General features: G+C 48.4%; 2 protein-coding genes and 3 non-coding genes across 5 annotated transcripts; 1 reads left to right on the top strand and 4 right to left on the bottom strand.

The window, feature by feature from the left end:
• Positions 1–4,042: 4,042 nt before the first annotated feature.
• Positions 4,043–16,385, top strand: LOC106865693. The gene is made up of 3 exons (XM_014896302.2): positions 4,043–4,369; positions 15,348–15,805; positions 15,971–16,385. The coding sequence occupies exons 1-3, from the start codon at positions 4,043–4,045 to the stop codon at positions 16,047–16,049; spliced, it is 864 nt and encodes a 287-aa protein (XP_014751788.1). The 3' UTR covers positions 16,050–16,385.
• On the bottom strand, positions 11,034–11,128 carry MIR395M (microRNA MIR395m). The gene has a single exon (NR_126939.1). It is a non-coding gene; the product is annotated as a microRNA MIR395m (primary transcript).
• MIR395B (microRNA MIR395b) lies at positions 11,436–11,556 on the bottom strand. The gene has a single exon (NR_126864.1). It is a non-coding gene; the product is annotated as a microRNA MIR395b (primary transcript).
• Positions 11,612–11,697, bottom strand: MIR395O (microRNA MIR395o). The gene has a single exon (NR_126968.1). It is a non-coding gene; the product is annotated as a microRNA MIR395o (primary transcript).
• A 286-nt stretch (positions 16,386–16,671) lies between the features above and the next one.
• On the bottom strand, positions 16,672–17,801 carry LOC112270193. The gene is made up of 2 exons (XM_024458050.1): positions 16,929–17,801; positions 16,672–16,835 (listed from the first exon to the last, which is right to left on the bottom strand). The coding sequence occupies exons 1-2, from the start codon at positions 17,606–17,608 to the stop codon at positions 16,778–16,780; spliced, it is 738 nt and encodes a 245-aa protein (XP_024313818.1). The 5' UTR covers positions 17,609–17,801; the 3' UTR covers positions 16,672–16,777.
• Between the last annotated feature and the right edge of the window lie 1,128 nt (positions 17,802–18,929).

The raw sequence follows: 18,929 nt of genomic DNA on the forward strand, positions 1-18,929 counted from the left end.
AAATCCAGATTCCACAGTGAGACAATGATAGGCCAATAAATCTGTCACGTACTCTACCCTACTACGAATGGTATTCCACTACCAATAGGGGGGCCTAAGTGAGCTGGCACGATCTTTACTGTTGGGACGGGGCCTGCCAGAGAGCTACAACGTGCAACACACATGGACGTATTTTGCTTCGTGTGAGAAAGAAGATGATCAGGGTTTATTTTTGAAGAGAAGATGAATGCCCATTTGAATTTTGATTAAAAATCAATATTCATCACTAAACAAACTAAGGGAAGTCTTCGGATTATTTTTTTAACAACACTGACACAACACGTTTCTACCGTGGCACGAAACTTCAAATCCAATTTACTTTGAACTCTGCAGGCTGAACTCGTTTCAACCTTCTTGGCAATATAATAACACATTGTGTTGTCTTATAAAAAAATGATCTAGGCCTCAACAAAGAAATAAGGAAATCATAAGCTATCAAATTATGGTTTGAAATTGGACTACATTTTGCAGCATGCTAGTTGTGTATTGTGCCGAGAAAAGAAAGAAAAAAAATGCAGTCTCACAGATCTCTCGCACCACAGAAAACAAATTTGATTCACGTGTCTTCTCGGAGGTAATCGCGAGCGCTAAACCCTAGTCGCCACCACAACGACACCCTTCTTCCACCCCTTTCGCATCGTCATCGCTAGAGATTGAAGCTTGCGTGCGGCCAACAAAAACTAGAGGTGCCTAACACTAGACATGTTATTCCGACCATGTCGTCCTACAATTTCTTCAGTACCCAGATGTAGGCCTGGCAATAGTTTAGGTTTAACCGGTTGGAATAGTTTGGTTTTTCATTTAGACCGACTTGGTTCGGATGCAAACGGGGCTGGGCCACCGAATGGATTAGTTTGGTTTGGTTGTGAAGCATGAATAGATTGGAACAGTTTGGTTCCAGTTTTAAAATGAACCAGTTAAAAATGGTTTAGCCCATGGGTATTATCCGGTTCCTGGAAACAGTCAGTTCTGGCAGTTCTCGATTCGCTAAAGAAAAGGGCAGTTTTCGATGTGGCCGCCGAGAAGGGGAGGGGGGAGACGAGGGCGGCGACGCCGCCCGACGCTTCTCGCACTCGAGGGCTCGAGGCCAGCGCTGACCACCTCCTCAGAAGTCTGATCTTTCTGCGCTCCGCCGATTTGCTGTCGAGGATTAGAGCTCTCTCATGGTTCGTCGGATTGCTGGACGGAGGAGGCGGCAAGGGGTTCGTCGTCGGCGAGCTGCGGACGCGGTGGCGGCAGTGCGAGGAGAGGAGAGGAGCAGGCGCGTGGGAGATCCAACTGTGGGCGGATCGCGAGCTCGTCGCGCTCCTCGTGGCCGCACCGCGAGGAGACATGGATGCGGGCCGGGCGCGCAGCAAGGAGATGGGGACGCAGGCCGGTGGCCCGCATGTGCTGATGTCGGAGCCCGAGGCGCGGCTGCTATGGCGGACCAGCTGTTCGAACGTCTTCGCCGCCGTCGAGGCGCGGCACCGGGATCCCGGCGGCGCGGGCGACGGCTGCACGGATCTCCGCCGCGTCGTCCGGCTCGCCGGCGGCGATGCCCGCGCTGAACGGGGCTGGTGGCGAGAGGAAGATGACCACACCAACTCACCAAGGAGGTGTTGCAGTGGCGGCGGCCGTTGGTGAGCATGGGGGCGAGGTTTGCAGTGTAGGTGGAGATCGGTTCAGGTCCAGACGGCCGAGATCCACATCTCACGGGTGAGAACTGGTCTGCACCCATAACGAAGAATGGGTTGTAACTTAAGTTCCTGTTCGGTTCAGTTGGAGATAGCATCATAGTGGGGTTTGGTTTGGTTGGAAGCTATGCACGGTGGGTTTGGTTGAACTTGGCTGGCAAAAAATATCCGGATGGATTTGGTTTGGGTTCAGTTCAGTTATCGAACCATTGCCAGGCCTACCCAGATGTACTCCCTCCTTTCCTAATTTAAGAAGCCATAACTTTGTTATAATTCAAACCTTTTAAAATTTGAGCAAATTTATAGAAAAATATACCAACATTTTGGATTCTAGGTAGTATTCATCATGATATATATTTTTATAATATACACTACTCCAGAAAACCCTTCCAGTGGCGGTCAAAAAATGGGATTGGTGGCGGTGATCACGCCCGCCACCAACTCTGTGTCACTGGAGATTTCGGCACCGGTGGCGGGTAAAATACCCGCCACTGCCGCTCTGAGATCAACAATGGCGGATAAAATACCCGCCACCGAATATTCACAAACCGCCACTGTAAATCCCTCCGGCACCACCTGAAAAGTGCGTGGAGTACATCAGTGGCGGGCGAAGTACCCGCCACTGGACATTTTCCAGTGGCGGTCCATCCTAACCGCCAATGCTATGTGTTCAATGGCGGTGGTTCTTAACCACCACTGGTATTATTTTTTCCCGAAAAAAAATGAGTTATTTATAAAAATAAATATTCCTGTAGCACAAAAATAGCAGGAATACAGCACAGCACAGATAATAACAGCAGCACAATATACAACACCAAAGAAACATAAATAGCAGCAAATATATTACAAAGTTCCACACGAGTTAAACATTCAAGTCACATGCATGTGTATACAAAGTGTTTGAAAGAATGAGCCACAAATAAAAGTATTCCACACAATTTAGCCACTTTTGGCGACAATCCCGCCGCCGTAGTAATCCCCGCTCGATTTGAGGACCTCCTTGTTGAGGATTTCGCCGATGTCCTTTTGGATCTCGTACACGAGAATTTTAGAGTTGTGCCCTAGCTCGGCGTTGGCCAGAAACCAATTCCTCACTTCTTCGAAGGTCTTCTTCCCCTTCGGCTGGAAGTCGTTGATGAACTGCTGAATAGTGTGCGCGCAGTAGTAACCGCAGTAGACGGATCCTTGAGGCTGTTGCTCGCAGGGGAAGTTGAAATTGTGCCTGAGAGGAGCGTCAGGATTGCGGCTGAAGCCAGTCATCCCGTACCATTTCACCGCGTCGCGATAGGCTGAGTCGATGACATATTTGATGGGCTCAAAGTCGCGTTGTGGTTCATTCCCCTTGTGTCTTAGTGGATCAAAATATGTGACCCCTTCCATATCGAGGCAGATGTCGATTGTCACCCAATGGCCGCTGTTTCACAAAAAGACGCACATTGTATTAGCCAAATAATATAACAAGCATGTCTTCCGACGGAGAAAGATTTATGTATTCACGCGAATTGAAAACAACTTACTGTAGATGATACAATATCAATACGAAATGGCAGTCTCTGTGCTTCAAGATGAATTAAGTGAGGTATTCAATCGCCAACCTTCTACTTTCGGCCAACAATGGGTTTGGACTTCAACTGAGTAGTTGCCTCCGTAGCCTGGGCTTCCTCCAAGGAGCAGCTGCTCCTCGGCTCCTTCCAGGAACAGCTGCTCCTCACTCATGGCAATTTCCGAGCCCGAGGAATATGCCCCCTCTTCAACGCGAGCCTGAGCTTCCTATCCAACACTTATAAAAGTAATTTAAAAAAACAGAAAAATTCGGCATGACCTATGCTGTAAAACAAGAAAATTTCGGCATGACCATTGCTGTAAAACAACAAATGAGTCTACCCGAATGTTATACCTGCATAAAAAAAACTCCCACCCACATATACCCCCTCGGCACGATGGCCGGACCCTTCTCAACGACCCAGCATGATGGCCGGGCCCACATTCCTCGTATCAACCGACACGATGGTCTGGATCACATGCACGTATCATTAAACCATAAACAGCAATAACATCAATACTTAACCATAAACAACAATATTTAAACGGCTACTAAACATAAACAACAACCCTAATTAAAAAAACCCAGCAAGATTCAACCCTAACTAACTATAGAACTAAACAGTAAACATAAACAACAATATTTAAACACTAAGTAAACATAAACAATAAGATTCAATCCTAATTAAGAAAACAGCAAGATTCAACCCTAATTAACTATAGAACTAATTTGACTCACCGGGACAGGGGCTTCGTCAGCCGGCGGAGGAGTCGGGGTAGCGGGCATGGTGGTGGCGGCGTCGGTCGGGGCAGGGTCGGCGGCCGCGGGGGTCGCGGCCGTGGGGTCCGCGGGAGCGGGGGTCACGACGACGGAGACGGTCGGGGCAACGGAGACCCGGCCGAGGGCGGAGGCGGCTGGTGGAGGCGGCGGCGTCGAGGCGGCCCGGCCATGCCCCCGGCGATGCGGGTCGGGCGGCGGCAAGGTGGGGCTGCCGGATCCGGCGGCCGGCGGGGGGGCCTGCGGGGCGAGGGGCTTCCTGCTCCTCGTCGTCCGTTGCGACCCCGCGCTCGTGCCCTTCTGCGACTCAAACATGGTGGTGGCGGCGGCTAGGGTTTCGGCGAGGGAGGGCTGCGGCAGCGGCGGCGGCGGCGACGCTCGAATCCGGCAGGGCTTCGCCTAGGGTTTCAGGGATGAGCGCTGCTGGTCTGTGAGAAAGACGTGCGTCTTGGATATAAAAATTTCGTGAAGTCTCCCCCTGTAATATATATGGGGAGGGTTTCCAGTGGCGGGTATTTCGCGGATACCCGCCACTGGAGACCCTTCCTAGGGTTACCGGTGCGGGAAACCACCGGTGGCGGGAAACCACCGGTGGCGGGTATTTCCGGATACCCGACATTGTTGAACCACCAGTGGCATGTATGTGAAATCCCCGCCACTGGTAATTGCAACAGAAGTGAGGGTTAGCCACATCCCTGTTACACGCACCAGTGGCGGTGGTATTGGATATTCCCGTCACTGGCTATTATCTTGGCTCTAGTATTATATTCTTATCATATTCTGTGTCTCTCTGAAAATTATGCCACCTGTACTTTCAAGTGTATAATGATTATTTCTTGTCTCACTAAATATTTCAATGCTAAATCCATTGCTGAAATTCAAGTATTTATGCTTTTGTAGTGTTTACTATGGTTAAAAATTGTTATAAATTACAAAATTGCTCAGAATGATCTGATATTTGGCATGGAGGCTACTCACACAACAATATGCCTGTATATGAAGTTTAGTGTCAAAATTCCAAATGAAACCCATAAGAATAACATATTGGGATCATCTAGGTAGATATCTCTGATACCTTCTAAGCCAACATCCAAATGGTAACATTATAACAACTTTGGGCTTGATTTTTTCCATGTGGATTCATTGGACTGAGAGGTGTTCCCATGCCAAGTTTCAGCTCATTTTGATGAAAATTGAATTTTATGGAATTAAATTAGCAACAAAGCCACACATAATCACATAAATTTGTATGAAATACTATGAATTAATGTCTAAAACTAGTATTAGGAACAAACAATATTACTATACACCCACAAGTACAACTGTTATATTTTTTGGGAACGCAGAGAATATAATAGGATTATAATAGTGCATTCTGAAATAATTACCAGTGGCGGGTTTCAAGAAAATAACCGCCACTAGTGAGTTGGAGAAGATTTGAGAAATCCCAAGTCCTGTAGCAGACACCAGTGGCGGGTTTCAGCAAAATCACCGCCACTGGTGGATGCTTCCGGTGGCGGGTTTACCTGTAATCACTGCCACTGGATCCCCTTCTGCGGGCTGCCAGAAGAGGCGAGGTGGGAGTTTAGTCCCACCTCGCTAGTTTACGAGCGGTTCGACCAGCATAAATAGCTTCCTCCCCTTACCTTTGTAGATTCCGAATAAAAACAAATGCCGCTCTCTCCTCTACTCCCGTTCGCCTGGCCTGTGGGCCCGGTACCCTCTGTGTGCACTGGTGGGCACGGATTATAACCCTATGGGTCCGTGCTCTTCTGGCCTAGTAGGTAGTAGGCAGCTCCCGGGTTCGCTTGGCTGGGCCCGAACCTGAAACAGCCTAGTTGACCGGGCGGGCTAAAAAACTTTTTTGCCTCCTTTTCTGGTAGAACGCAACAGTGGCGGGTTTCACGGAAATCACCGCCACTGCTGTTCCGTCCAGTGGCGGTTTTCCTAGTAATAACCGCCACTGGTCCCCTTCCAGTGGCGGTCTTCCTTGTAATAACCGCCACTGGTGTCCTTCTGCGGGCTCCGCGCGAGGAGAGGTGGGAGTTTAGTCCCACCTCGCTAGTTTACATGCGGTTCGACCAGCATATAAGCTTTCCTCCCTTCTCCCATCAGCTTCCTATTAATCATCTCGCCTGTCTCCTGTGCTCCTCGCCTGGCCTGTCGGCCCGGTGCCTGTACTGTTCCTTGTGGGCTCGGATAACTACCTCGTGGGCTCGTGTCCGCTCTGGCCTAGTAGGTAGTAGGCTGCTCCCGGGTTCGCCTGGCTGGGCCCGAACCCGAACAGCCTAGTTGACCTGGGCGGGCTTAAAAACTTTTATAAATTTGTTTTCAAATTTGAACAAGTTAAGATTCGAACCTCGTTAGAATTGAAATTACATTGAAAATCATCAACGAGCATAGCGAACAAATTTACGGCATTTGTTTTCAAATTTGAACAAGTTAAGATTCGAACTTTGTTAGAATTCAAATTACATTGAAAATTACACAAATAGTGAACTATTGGACAATCTTGTCTTTCTTCTTTGTTGTCTTCTCTTTCCTCTTATACGTTTGGATCTCATCGTGGCTGCTTCTGGCGTAGGCCCCGTCTTGTGTGGGTAATTTTGACTTCTTTCTTGTCTGGATCGTTCATCTTGCCACCTCTTCTTCTTGCCTGGTCGTGGGATCGGGAAAACCTTCATAGTCTTGTTGTGAAGTTACTCCGTCGACCCCAACGATGCTCCTTTTATCTCTTCTCATGACTACGCGGTTTTTCGCTTTCGGGTCTTCTACGAAGAAGACTTGTTTGCATTTGGAAGCAAACTGCCATGGTTCATGCAGTGCCGAGATTCTTTTGACGTTCACCTGATGACGAGGAAACTCTTTTGGCAGAATCATTGTTGTGAACCTATGATCTTCATGCCTGACATCGCAAGCCCATCTGATGCAAAACATGGCGATGGTGGTGAAGGTGTAGTCAAGCTCCCAGATCTCTTCGACCACGCCGTAGTATGCTTCAGTCTGGCCTTCGCTGTCGGTCCCCGTCTCAGCTACGAGCACTATACCGTTGTTTTGGTACGTACTCTTACGGTCTTGAGCCTTGGTGTAGTACGTATACCCATTCATTGCGTATGACTAGTATGTCACGACGTTGCGGTCGGGAAGCCGTGACAACTTCTGGACAATCTTCTTATCTTCATTCGCCGCAGCCCTCGGATACCAAAGATCCTTCAGCCACATGGCGAATGTAGAATTGTGTTTTTGCTGGATCCAATCATCATTCCTGTTAGGGTTGAGGTTTCGAAGTTCTTCGATGTGCATGTCGATGAACGGCTCGACCTCTGGCGTGAGTTGCAGCACCATTGTGTGTGCTCTTATAAAGTCGTCCATTCTTTGTCGGGCATGCACATCAAGCTCCTTCCGGCCAAGCCCACCTTCACCTTCTAGCTTCCCCTTATGTCGTGATTCGGGGACCCCTATGGGTTTGCGGTCCACCAACCAATCAGTGCAGAACTCAACGCACTCTTCTGCATGATAGCCTTCCATGATGCTTCTTTCGGGACGCCCTCTGTTACGAACATATCGCTTCAGCACCCCGTTGTACCGTTCGGGCCCAAACATGTTGTGCAGGAACGATGGCCCTAACAACAAGATCTCATCGGTGACGTGGAGAATCAGATGGACCATAATGTCGAAGAACGTTGGGGGAAAGAACATCTCACATTCGCACAATATATGTATCATTGCGTCCCTCAGTTGCAAGCAACGAACCACCGTGATGGACTTCTGGCCGATCGTGTCGAAGAAGTCACAGAGCTTCATGACCGTCTCTCTCACCCATGGCTCCATGCAGCCTCTTATTGCAACCGGAAGTAGCTGCGTGAGAATCACGTGGCAGTCATGAGACTTCATGCCAACCAGCTTGTGGCTCTTCATGTCAACGAGTTTCTTGATGCTGGATGAGTAGTTCGATGGAACTTTGATGCCATGGAGACACTCACACATTTTATGCAGCTCGGCTTTGCTCAGACTGTAACACGCAGGTTTGCATCGGGATGTTTTGCATACTGGACAGCTGTGCATGTCTTTGTAGTCGCCCTTATATATGATGCAGTCCAGCGGACAAGCATGGTATCTGATGACCTCTAACCCGAGTGGGCATGTAACTTTCTTCGCCTCGTACGTGCTCTTAGCCAACTTGTTGCCCGGAGGAAATACCGTACGTAGGTAACTTAGAATCTCCGTGAATCCAGAGTCCACGATGTTGTATTTTGCCTTTATACGCAAAAGCTCGAGCGTTACTTCTAGCACACTGTTATCCACGCCGGCATTTTCATATAACGGTGTCTCGGCATCCTCCCTCAGCTTCTCGAACTTACGGGACACCCTCTCATCCTCGGGGTCATCCAACTGATTCTGCAGATGCTGATCGTCCAGCATTTCAACCATCCTGCCGGTTGGAACGTCCTGTACTGGATCCAGGCCACGGTATGCTTCTTCACCAGGCTGGTCGTCAGACTCCTTGTTTTCCATCTCAATGCCGCCATCGGCTTCAATGCCATCCTCCCCGTGAGAAGTCCACCTTGAATAACCTGACACAAATCCCCGCATGAGCAAGTGCCTCTCCACATCCTCTGCCTCGTATAGCTTGCTGTTCCGACATCTCACACAGGGACAACACATCTTATCACCCCCTTTCCTATGCATATCTTCCACGCCGGCATCAATAAAAGTCTTCAGCCGCTCTATCCACTCAACACGTAACCTGTCGTCGTACATCCAAGCACGGCCCATCGAGCTACACAATAATTTTTTTTTAAATAAACAAATCAGCTTGCTCGACAAAAATGAAAAATTTCGGCATGACCTTTGCTAAAAAAATAGCATTTTGCACTACGAAATTCGATGCCTGCATCAAAAACAAATTACCCCATCCACATCGGCACGACGGCCGGTATCACATCACATAATAAATACACGGCACGAAGGCCAGTGTCAATACACATTTAATATGTTTGAACATGCACGTACACCGGTCCCGAGGTTAAGCTTAACCCTAGGGCTAACCCCCAGGGGCTAAGCTCCTCCATACCAGCTATATATAGAGAGAGAGCTAGAGAGAGAGCTGCAGAGAAAGAGAGCTAGAGAGAGAGATCTAGAGAGAGAGGGAGCTCATCCGAGCAAAATTAAAGCAAGAGAGAGAGGGAGGATCATCACTAGGGTGAGGGGGAGCTTGAGAGACAGCGGGGGCAGCCCGGGAGAGCCGCCAGAGAGAGATCGGGGCCGAATTTCCCGCTGGCGACCAAGGCACCATTAATGGCCATTTTGCAAAATTGGAGAAGAATAGGAGGAGGAAGAAGGGAGAGGAAGAGGGAGGAGAAGGGGGGGAGAGCTACCTTCCGGCCGCCGCCATCAAATTTTGGCAGGGCTTCGCCACCGGTGAGAAGCAGAGCCGCAGCTGGTCGAAAACAGATGCGCGAGCTCGAACAGCTTCGGGCTCGCACAGGGGTTATATATAGTGAGGTCTCCAGTGGCGGGCAAACTGAATAACGCCACTGGTGACCTCCAGCGGCGGGCGGACAAATAAACCGCCACTGGAGGCCTCACCAGTGGCGGGTAAGATTATACCCGCCACTGGTGATCTCCCACCAGTTCCCCAACTTTAGTCTCACCTCGCTTGTTTACAAACGATCTGACCAGCATAAAAGGGATTCGGTCGCCCATCCTATCGGTGGCTATCCAGTCAACAGTGTCTTCCCCTTGTGCTGGAGTACCAAACGCGATCAGTTTGGTGCTCCAGCGGCTAAGGAAAGATCACTGTTGACCGGGTAGTCCCATAACGTGCCGACTCACCAGTGGCGGTCATTTAAATGGAAGACAGCCAGTGGCAGTGACAAAGAAACAACCGCCACTGTTGAGAAATTTAGTCCCACCTCGCTTGTTTACAAACGATCTGACCAACATAAAATGGATTCGGCCGTCCATCCTATCGATGGCTAACCAGTCAACAGTGACTTCCCAGGCCGCTGGAGTACGAAACGCGATCAGTTTGGTGCTGCAGCGGTCAAGGGAAGGTCACGGTTGGCCGAGTAGCTAACCCATCAGGTGCGGACTCACCAATGGCGGTTTTTTCAGGTGCCCGCCATTGCTAACATATGGGGCATCCACGAGCAGCGCCAGTGGCGGTGATACAGCAGTAGTGGCGGTGATTTTGTTCACCGAAACAAATCACTGCTGGTGTAGCACCAGTGGCGGTACCGCCACTGGTAGTCCTCGTGGATGCCTCGAGAGGCCTCCAGTGGCGGTGTGTTTTTTGGTCCGTTTTAACCGCCACTAGAGGGGGATCACGGATGGGGTTTTCTGTAGTAGTGATACTTATTTTTTAAACCCCTCACAAATGTTGGCCTGGTGGTCACCATGAGTTGTTCCAGACACTTCACATTGCACCTAAACTCATCAACAGTTGTTTTGTTGGTGTCATATGATGAAGTGGTTGACATTAAGTATCATGCTACTCACGTAAATATTCAAGTAAATATTCAAGTGCTTGAATATTTATTTAATGTGCTCGATCAAACATTAGTCAGTTGATTTGGAGGCACCCAAAGTTAACCCTAAACAACTCACGGTTACCCCTGACATCATTATGAATACATACCTTATGAAGTGCTTGTTGGAAGATAATACCAACCGTTTTTTACCGTTTGTCTCTCAAGTTTGATGAGCATCGATCGTTTGACAAAAAGAATGGTGACACCAAGATTTTCCCCAAACACTTCACACTAGCCCTCGGAACAGTGCCTCGTGAAATGCTTGCAGTGAACTCATGGTAGCACCAAATGTGGTTTGCCACCGGGCGAGGTATCTCCTTTCGTTTGTGACATTACCAAGAGTTTCCCCAAACACTTCACAGTAGCCCTTGGGACAGTCCTCATGGAAGTGCTTGCAGGGAATTCATGGCAGTACCAAACATGACCTGTCGGTAGCCAATGTATCTCTTTTTGTTTGTGAAATCTTGGTGACACCAAGAGTTCCCCCAAACACTTCACAATAGCCCTTGGGATAGTGCCTCGTACGTGAAATGCTTGCAAAGGAACTCATGGTAATACCAAAAATGGTCTGTCGCTGGCCAATGTATCTCTTTTGTTTGTGAAAGCTTGGTAACACCAAGAGTTCCCCCAAACATTTCACAATAGCCCTTAGGATAGTGCCTCGTGAAGTGACTTGCAAGGAACTCATGGTAATACCAAACATGGTCTGTCGTTGGCCAACGAATCTCCTTTTGCTTGCGAAAGCTTGGTGATGACACCAAAAGCTCCCCCAAACACTTCACATTAGTCCTTAGAATTGGGCCTCGTGAAGTGCTTGCCAGGAACTCATGGTAATACCAAATGTCATCTGCCATCGGCCGATGTATCTCTTTTTATTTGTGTAAGCTTGGTGACACCAAGAGTTCCCCCAAACACTTCACAGTAGCCATCATAATTGGGCCTCGTGAAGTGCTTGCAGGGAACTCATGGTAATACCAAACGTGGTCCGATGCCGGCTGATGTATCTCTTTTGGCTTGAGAGAAACATCTACAAATGGAAGCTTGGTGACATCAAGAGTTCCCCCAAACACTTCACAATAGCCCTAGGAATAGCTTCTTGTGAAGTGCTTGTAGGGAATTCATGATAATACCAAACATGATCTGCCATCAATCAATATATCACTTGTGTTGTGTGACCAACATCTACTAAATACTTGGTGACACCAAGAGTTTCCCCAAACACTCAATGCCAGGCCTCGAAATTAATAGTGCCACATGAAGTGCTTAATTGGTAGAAACTCTTGGCAAAGGCAAGTGTGGTTTGTATAGGTCTCATGCATGTTCAAGTTTTGAGTGGCATCACGACTAAAAGCTTGGTAGAACCAAGAGTTCCCCAAACACTTCACAACAACCCATGAAAATAGGCACTCGTGAAGTGTCTGCGGGAAACTCCGGACATCACCAAACGTGATTCACTATTAGACCTAGCATTATAATTTTGAAAGCACAAGCACTTGCAAACCTACCGAAAATGCTGATTGTGACCTAGAATTCCCCCAAACACTTCACTATGCATAACTCTCTGCCCCAAGCACACTTATAAAACAGTGACAATGTAACAATGAGTCACAAGCTAGCTAGCTACTGAAGTGATTTGAGGAGAACTCCAGGTGACAACCAACCAAAGCTAGGAGTCTAAGACTCCTGTTCATGTTCTGTGGACCAACTTCACTTGTTTAATATGGCTGCAGATGATGAGCGCATCGGCGGCAGCTATTTATAAGTCTAGACGAAATATCTAGTCGCAACAAGCTTGTTTCCTCCTGTGGACACCTCTTGGCCGCTGGATTGATGAACCTGGGCAGTGCACCTAGCCGTGATGCAGCCTAGGTTAGACGGAGCTAGCTAGAGAGCTAAGGGAATCTTGGCCTTTGTTGACGGCACTACTCAGCTAGATTTGCAGCTCCGAATCGCAAAAAAGCTCATGGAGGTGATGGAGCAAGGGTGGTTGCATGCAAATTCCTTATCACCCGCAGATGGAGAGCTCAGTGGTACCAGTGCACCAGGGGTAGCTCCCGTTGGATCCAAAAAGATGCCAGATGTCTGACCCAAATTCAATGCTGCGCTATTCGCTAATGCAAGGTGATTTGGACGGGGCTAATCTCCCCTACCCTAGTTGCGTGGTACAGAATTGTTTCTCAATTCCTTTCTCTCCATCATGCGTGACACCAGCGGACCAGCCTCAATCTCGCTCCCTCCCTCCCCCCCTCTCTCCCCTCTCTCTCTCTCTCTCCCTCTCTTCATGCACCTCTCTCTCTCCAGCATGCGTGCACCTGCAACTACCTTCTCGCGAGAAGACATCAATCTTTTTCTCGCAAGAATACATCAATCCTTTTGAATTTAAAAACTCAAAAACTTTTGAACCAAAAATCCAATTTACAGTTGTTTGGACCTAAGTTTTTCTTGTGGCATGGTATTTAAAATAAGACCATTATTGAATATATTTTGATTTTTTTTAATTTTGTAACCTCAATGGAATACGTATGTTGTGAAATCTTAGTGTAATTGAAAAAAGGCAAAATAATAATAATGAAATATCAATATGTTTCATTACAGTTTCACCAAAATAATCAAAAGAGTTTGAATTTTTAAAATTCAAATTGTCAAAATATATTCAGTATCGGTCTTGTTTTCAAGATCTCACCATTCGGAACATGAAGATTCAAATAGATATACGTGCTTCAAAAGATTCAGACGTTTAAAATTAGAATAAAACTTAAACACCCATCCATACATGCATGTGACGAACCTGCATTAAAATATGCATCCCATCACCATGCATGCATGCTTCATTGCTTTCTGACACAAGCCTACTGTACAAGCCCAGTTATTATTACTTTTACATCCGTCCATTCAAGGCCAGGAAGAACCTGTACCAAGATTACCTTTAATGTAATGATGCATGCTGTTGCTTAAGCATTGACTAGCACCAATCTCCTCCGAGGCGACCGACGGCATCCACCCCGTGGTGCAGTGGTACCATGTGCCATTCAACTTTTCCGCATGTCGGTAGTCGGTGGAGCTTGCATGTCCAGCAGTGTTTATTACTTCCTCACTAGGTTTCATAATTCTTATATATATTTATTTTTTAAAAACGTAATATTTCGACAAAATTATGTAACGAAAGGAATCACCAGATGACAGCAAGTAGTGACACAGATACATTTAGCAACCATGCCCACAAACGATGCTACCTAATCTGGCATTTTCCATCAGAGAATCTGTGCAACCCAATGGGCTAGTTGTGTCATTCCGCGTGACTGTATGGGCAGGCCGCATAAAGCCAGGAGAAAAGTTGGGGGCACTGATGGCAACTCCTACCACCACACGATCGAGCAAAAGGCACTGGAAGGTGTCCAGGTTCAATGCACGCGATCCCGGTCGTTGAAGGACACCGTTCAAAGCTGAAGACCCAGATGACAAGTTCCAGAGCAGGTCAGGTAACGGAGCTTTGAGCCTCTGAAAGGGCATCTGGATATTTGGGAGGGTATAAGTAGCTTTGTAGAAGCATCATCTCTGAAAGCCAGGATGATGATGCCATTCTTCCCTGAGCTGTAGGAGGAGATCAGGCTGTCGTCTCGCATGGAGTTCCCCCATTCTCACTTCTTGGCTCTAGTCACTTCTTGGCTCTTGGTAGTTTGTTGTTCCTTTCAGGTAGGCAAGAGGGTTTGGTTGTTGTGATGTTGATCTCCTTTGTGTTCGCCGGGGAGATGGCGTTTGCATCTCATCTTGCTGCTGCTGCGTGTTGATGCAGTTTGATTGTATGCGTTGTATCCAGGCAAATAAATCTTTGATGAGCTTATTTCTGTCTCCTTTAATAAATCTCCTTTTTGTAGCGCGTGGAGTGCGTGGCCGGGTCGGCCAGCGTGTCTGTGTGCGGTCTTTTTATTTGCGCCATGAACATTGTAACGGTTTTCGCTCGGTTTTTCCGTTTAATTAACTGGCCAATTTATTTCTTCTTGATCAATGGATTGAGTCTTCAGACTCCGGTTTGAAAAAAAAAATCTTTGATGACACATGAATGGTCGTGTTTCTTCTTTCGCTCTGTCTTTGACTGTAAATCACCTCGGGAAATACAAATGTTCAACTTACAGACTGCTATTCCGTTATGCCACTAATGGGCGTTTTGGAAACAAAAAGATATGTAAATGTTCGACTCGAGAGATGCAATGTGTATTTCTGGATGGGCTCATGATTCTGGAGTCTGAACTTTAGGTTCAGGGGCATCTCATTGGATAAGTTTCGGATCCAGGACCGGTTTCTGAATAAAAAACTCTAATGCCAAGGAGCAGTTAAGACTTCATGTTGGTTTATTTTCCTATAATCTCGATCAAACTTTAAGAAGGTGACTTCATACAAATCTAGAACTTATTACGGAACGGAGGCAGCGATAGATTTAGAAAAATTCAGATGCACGAATTGGGCTGCACCAAACAAGCGGCCCAGGCAAGTCTGGCGGCCTTGTTCCCTAGGGACGGCCCTGGTTATGGACAGGGCGGCCCGCGTGGAGTACTCATCCGCTACAGATCAGCCGGCGGTGAGCGTCGCGCCGCCGCGCGTGCCATACACGAACTGCCGCAGGACTCGGAGCAGCTCGTCGGCGGCCTTGCCCCACGGCTCGTAGACGAAGAAGGCGTGCCCCTGCCCAACAACAAACTCTGTTTTTCTAAAAATACTCTGTTTTTTTTAAAAAAAAACAAGTAGGAGCTGTACTTCTGTACCTAATAATAAAAGCAGTAGTTGGTTTTCGTCCGTTTTTTGGGCCGGCCTTTTCTTTCCGGGCCAAGTCCACCTCCTGCGCCTCCTTCCTCTCTCTGCATCGCCAAGCCAACCAGCTTCCTGCCTCTCTGCATTGACGGCGCCGACGACCGCATCGTCGTCTGGATTGCCAGGATTGTTTCCGTCGTCCGTCCGCCTGGTACGTCCGCGAGCCACCCCGCACCCCTCATCCGGTCCTCCCCCCTCCTCTCGCATCCTCCGGTCGCGGTGTTCCAGCTGGCGTTGCAGACAGAGACGCAGTCGACGGACCGGCCGACGATGCATGAGGTGGTGCACGTCCTGTACTGCCTCGTGCATCCCGACCCGCCGCCGAAGCTTATGCAGCCGCCTCTGCTGTCGTCCTCCTCGCTGCAGCCAGCGGCCGTCCTGGATCTGGAGGCACAGCGTCGCTGGAGCAGGAGGGCGCCGAGGTGGATAAGGTGAGGGTTTGCAGTTTGGCTGTCCTATGGTGCGGCATAGGAACATAGCTTATTGTCAGCATTTGACTTATTTACAGCAACATAGCAAGGTATTGTCAGCATTGCTCCTTTTACATACTTATACCTGAGGTGAAGATTGATACCACAACCACCTTTCTGGTGCAGCATTGATGATATAGATGAGGCTGTTCTAGGACCTGGTAGATTTGGGAAGAAGCATTTTGTTCCTTTTACCTTGTGCTGATGGGAATGCACATGCTGAGAAAAAAACTGTCTCTGACGGTGTTGATTTGGATGCACTTGCACGTCGAGAGGAGTGCAATAATCTCACAATGCACACCTAGCTTTACTGGTTATTCACTGTTTTTAAATTGAATGGCTGCTCTGTCTTAATTTGCCGAAATCTGATATTTTGCTTACTTGTGTAATCTGTGGCCAGGAAATCCTAAGACATGATTGATAATTGGTTCAATCCACTAGAGTAAACTAAGCTTGTATCGTTATGTCATTATGGATTGCACCGTTTTTGTCCTCTGTTAATTAGCTGAAGTATAATAACTAGCAAGAAGTTTTCTTGATCTCTGTTTGTTGCATGGTGGTGTACTATGTTAGTCTCATGGTGTACTGTGGAGTGTTTGTTGCATGGTGGTGTACTATGTTAGCTCATGGTGTACTGTTGGAGTATAATACCTAGGCCGTGGCAACGCAAGGGTATCTTTACTAGTAATGTCCGATGGCCCAATGCCCTCGATAGTTCTCGACGTCCTTCCGTTGACAAGTCAGTAATCTGCTTTTACTTGCACAAGCCATTGCCACGAGGAGAGCGCAAAGCAGCACAGTACAGACTCCAGAGTCCAAGCAAGAAATTTAGCACGACGAGGTCGAGAATTCGAGATCGAGAAAACCATGGCATCAATGCCTCCAGCTCCCTCCTCTCATCCGGACAACGCAGCGCCGGCATGCCGCAGGTGCTCAGCGACGGCACAATCGTCCGTCCCCCGCCGCCGCCCTTCTTTGGCTCCGCGACCAGCTACAAAAGATCACATATTGGAACGACAGCACAGCTTTTTAATCCTTGCGCAAGTCGATGGGAAGGGCCAAATAAAGAGATCTGAACTTCAACCATTCCTCGCCAGGCCCAAGAATGTTGTATGCTCTCTGCAGCATGTCGTCACGCGCCAAGTCAGGCATCTCATGTAGCGTCGACGCCAACGCCTCTTCAGGGGAGGCCATGGGCGTCAAGCCTGATGAGCTTGGTTTCTTTGGTGCTCCAAGAGTATCGTCTTCACGTCGCCATTGCCTTTGGCTCGCCGCCGTACGTTCGTCGTGGGAGAAGGCGTTGAAATGCGTTCGTCGTGGGAGGAGGCAGAGCTGGGCCTCCATCGCCGCCCTTTCCCCTTCCTCCCCGTCGTCGTCGTCCCTGAAACAGCGATCGAGCGCCGCCGCCATCTTGTCTTGTTCGCGGCGCAGGAGCGTCGTGGATCTCGAATCCATGTAGCGCTGCTCCTTCTTCTTCCGCCCCCACTGGTCCTCTCGCTCGGCGTGGTAGCAAGGGGGCAACAACGACAGCGACGGCGGCCGAGCGGGCGCTGTACACGAAGAAATCGACCGTGCAGCCCATGTCTGGAGGAGGACGGAGTCGCCGTGGGCCGCCAAGACGAGCGTTTCGACCTTGATCCCGTGCGGGTAGTCGACGACAGCGCCGGCGGAGACCCGGGCGAGGTGGCCGCTGGAGACGCGGGCGTCGGGATCATCGCACCGCCGGTACTGCTCGAGCAGAAGCGGCCGGCCAAGGATCGCCATCGGGTGGTGGTTCCTGGTGATCCGGTCGGGTTTTCATGTCCCGCAGGTTCGATTTGTTGGGGATCGCGCCGTATTTCTATCGGCTCGCTCATCTGATTTGTTGGAGGAGAACGAGCCTAATTTGCTGGGAAATCGGTACGAGTACGATCGAGTTTGTTGCCTTCCAGGCGAGGAAAAGGCGTGCTAAGTAGAGCTCTTATTTAGGTGTATTTTTTAGAAACAAAACAGAGTACTATCTTTTTTGACAATTAGAAAACAGAGTATATATACTCGTACATCCCAACTGCTAAAACCCCCAATTTACGGACTCGTTTCTTTTTTGTTTACTAGAGTACCCTTTGTGAAGAAACCTATATTGCGTATGCCTTGTTTGGTTTGAGCAGGCCCTGTTTGCTGCGGAATGGATAAACGAATCCAGGTATTGCAGGTTTGAAGTGAACTGAGCAAATCATGTTATGGTAAGGAGGGAGGCCGAGGGGCGCGTGACGGTGCCGTCCTTTTTTTTGCGTATGCCTTGTTGGTTTGAGCAGGTGACGGTGCTCGGTTCGATCCGTGTATGGTTACAACTTAGAACTGTTTGAAGGCTTGCGTTGGAACGCAGATATTTCACTGGAATTCAACACAAAAGAGTTTAGTTTTATGCTAGAGAGGAGATCGTCGAGGGCGTGGCCATTGAGCTGATTATTGATTCTTGCCTTGATTGCTGCGACTGATTGTCCGACCGGAGAGCCAACGAAGGATAGAGGCAGACGCATTATCGAGACGTCAGGCTAAACAGGCCTCCTCAAGCGCACCAACCTCGAAATGGGGTTCCCTTCAGAAAAGGAAAAAAACCTCAAAATGGGCCCTGAAAGGCCCAACTGAGCTTTAATGAAGCTTTGCGAGCCTGCCGAGCCCAACCGTGTGATCAAGTAACCCCAGGTAAGCAGGATGTTGGAGTTGGAACTCTAAAAAAAAAAAGATAAGCAGGAATTTTGGCTCATGTACTATTGTGTATACATACATACGCTGTCTTCATTCTTCGACATAGCGAGAGGGATTGCCCTTCAACATATATATACATGTACTTGTCTCGTCTGCTAGCTTAATTAGTTATTGCTGATTCCCTGCCGACATATCCACCGTTTGTCTCTGAAGAGATCTTCTATAGCTACTCTAGTGACATTGTCAAATGGAAAATGGAAATCGGTGCATGTCCTCATTGGGTAACATATATACTTACTCCCTTGCTAAGGTTCAACTCACTGGCAGTCTGGCATGTGCACTGATCACACGAGTAATATGGAAATAGTTAATCAAGATTAATTAGCCAAGTCAGCAC

Source organism: Brachypodium distachyon, chromosome 1 (assembly GCF_000005505.3).
Source record: "Brachypodium distachyon strain Bd21 chromosome 1, Brachypodium_distachyon_v3.0, whole genome shotgun sequence".
NCBI classification, from domain to species: domain Eukaryota; kingdom Viridiplantae; phylum Streptophyta; class Magnoliopsida; order Poales; family Poaceae; genus Brachypodium; species Brachypodium distachyon.

Coding starts and splice junctions, on each gene's coding strand:
- LOC106865693 (XM_014896302.2), top strand. CDS start 4,043: ATGGTGGTGGCGGCGTCGGTCGGGGCAGGGTCGGCGGCCGCGGGGGTC. Junction 4,370..15,347: donor TGGTGGTGGCGGCGGCTAGG/GTTTCGGCGAGG, acceptor TAAAAGCAGTAG/TTGGTTTTCGTCCGTTTTTT. Junction 15,806..15,970: donor AGGGCGCCGAGGTGGATAAG/GTGAGGGTTTGC, acceptor TTTCTGGTGCAG/CATTGATGATATAGATGAGG.
- LOC112270193 (XM_024458050.1), bottom strand. CDS start 17,608: ATGGCGATCCTTGGCCGGCCGCTTCTGCTCGAGCAGTACCGGCGGTGC. Junction 16,836..16,928: donor CTTGGGCCTGGCGAGGAATG/GTTGAAGTTCAG, acceptor GATCTTTTGTAG/CTGGTCGCGGAGCCAAAGAA.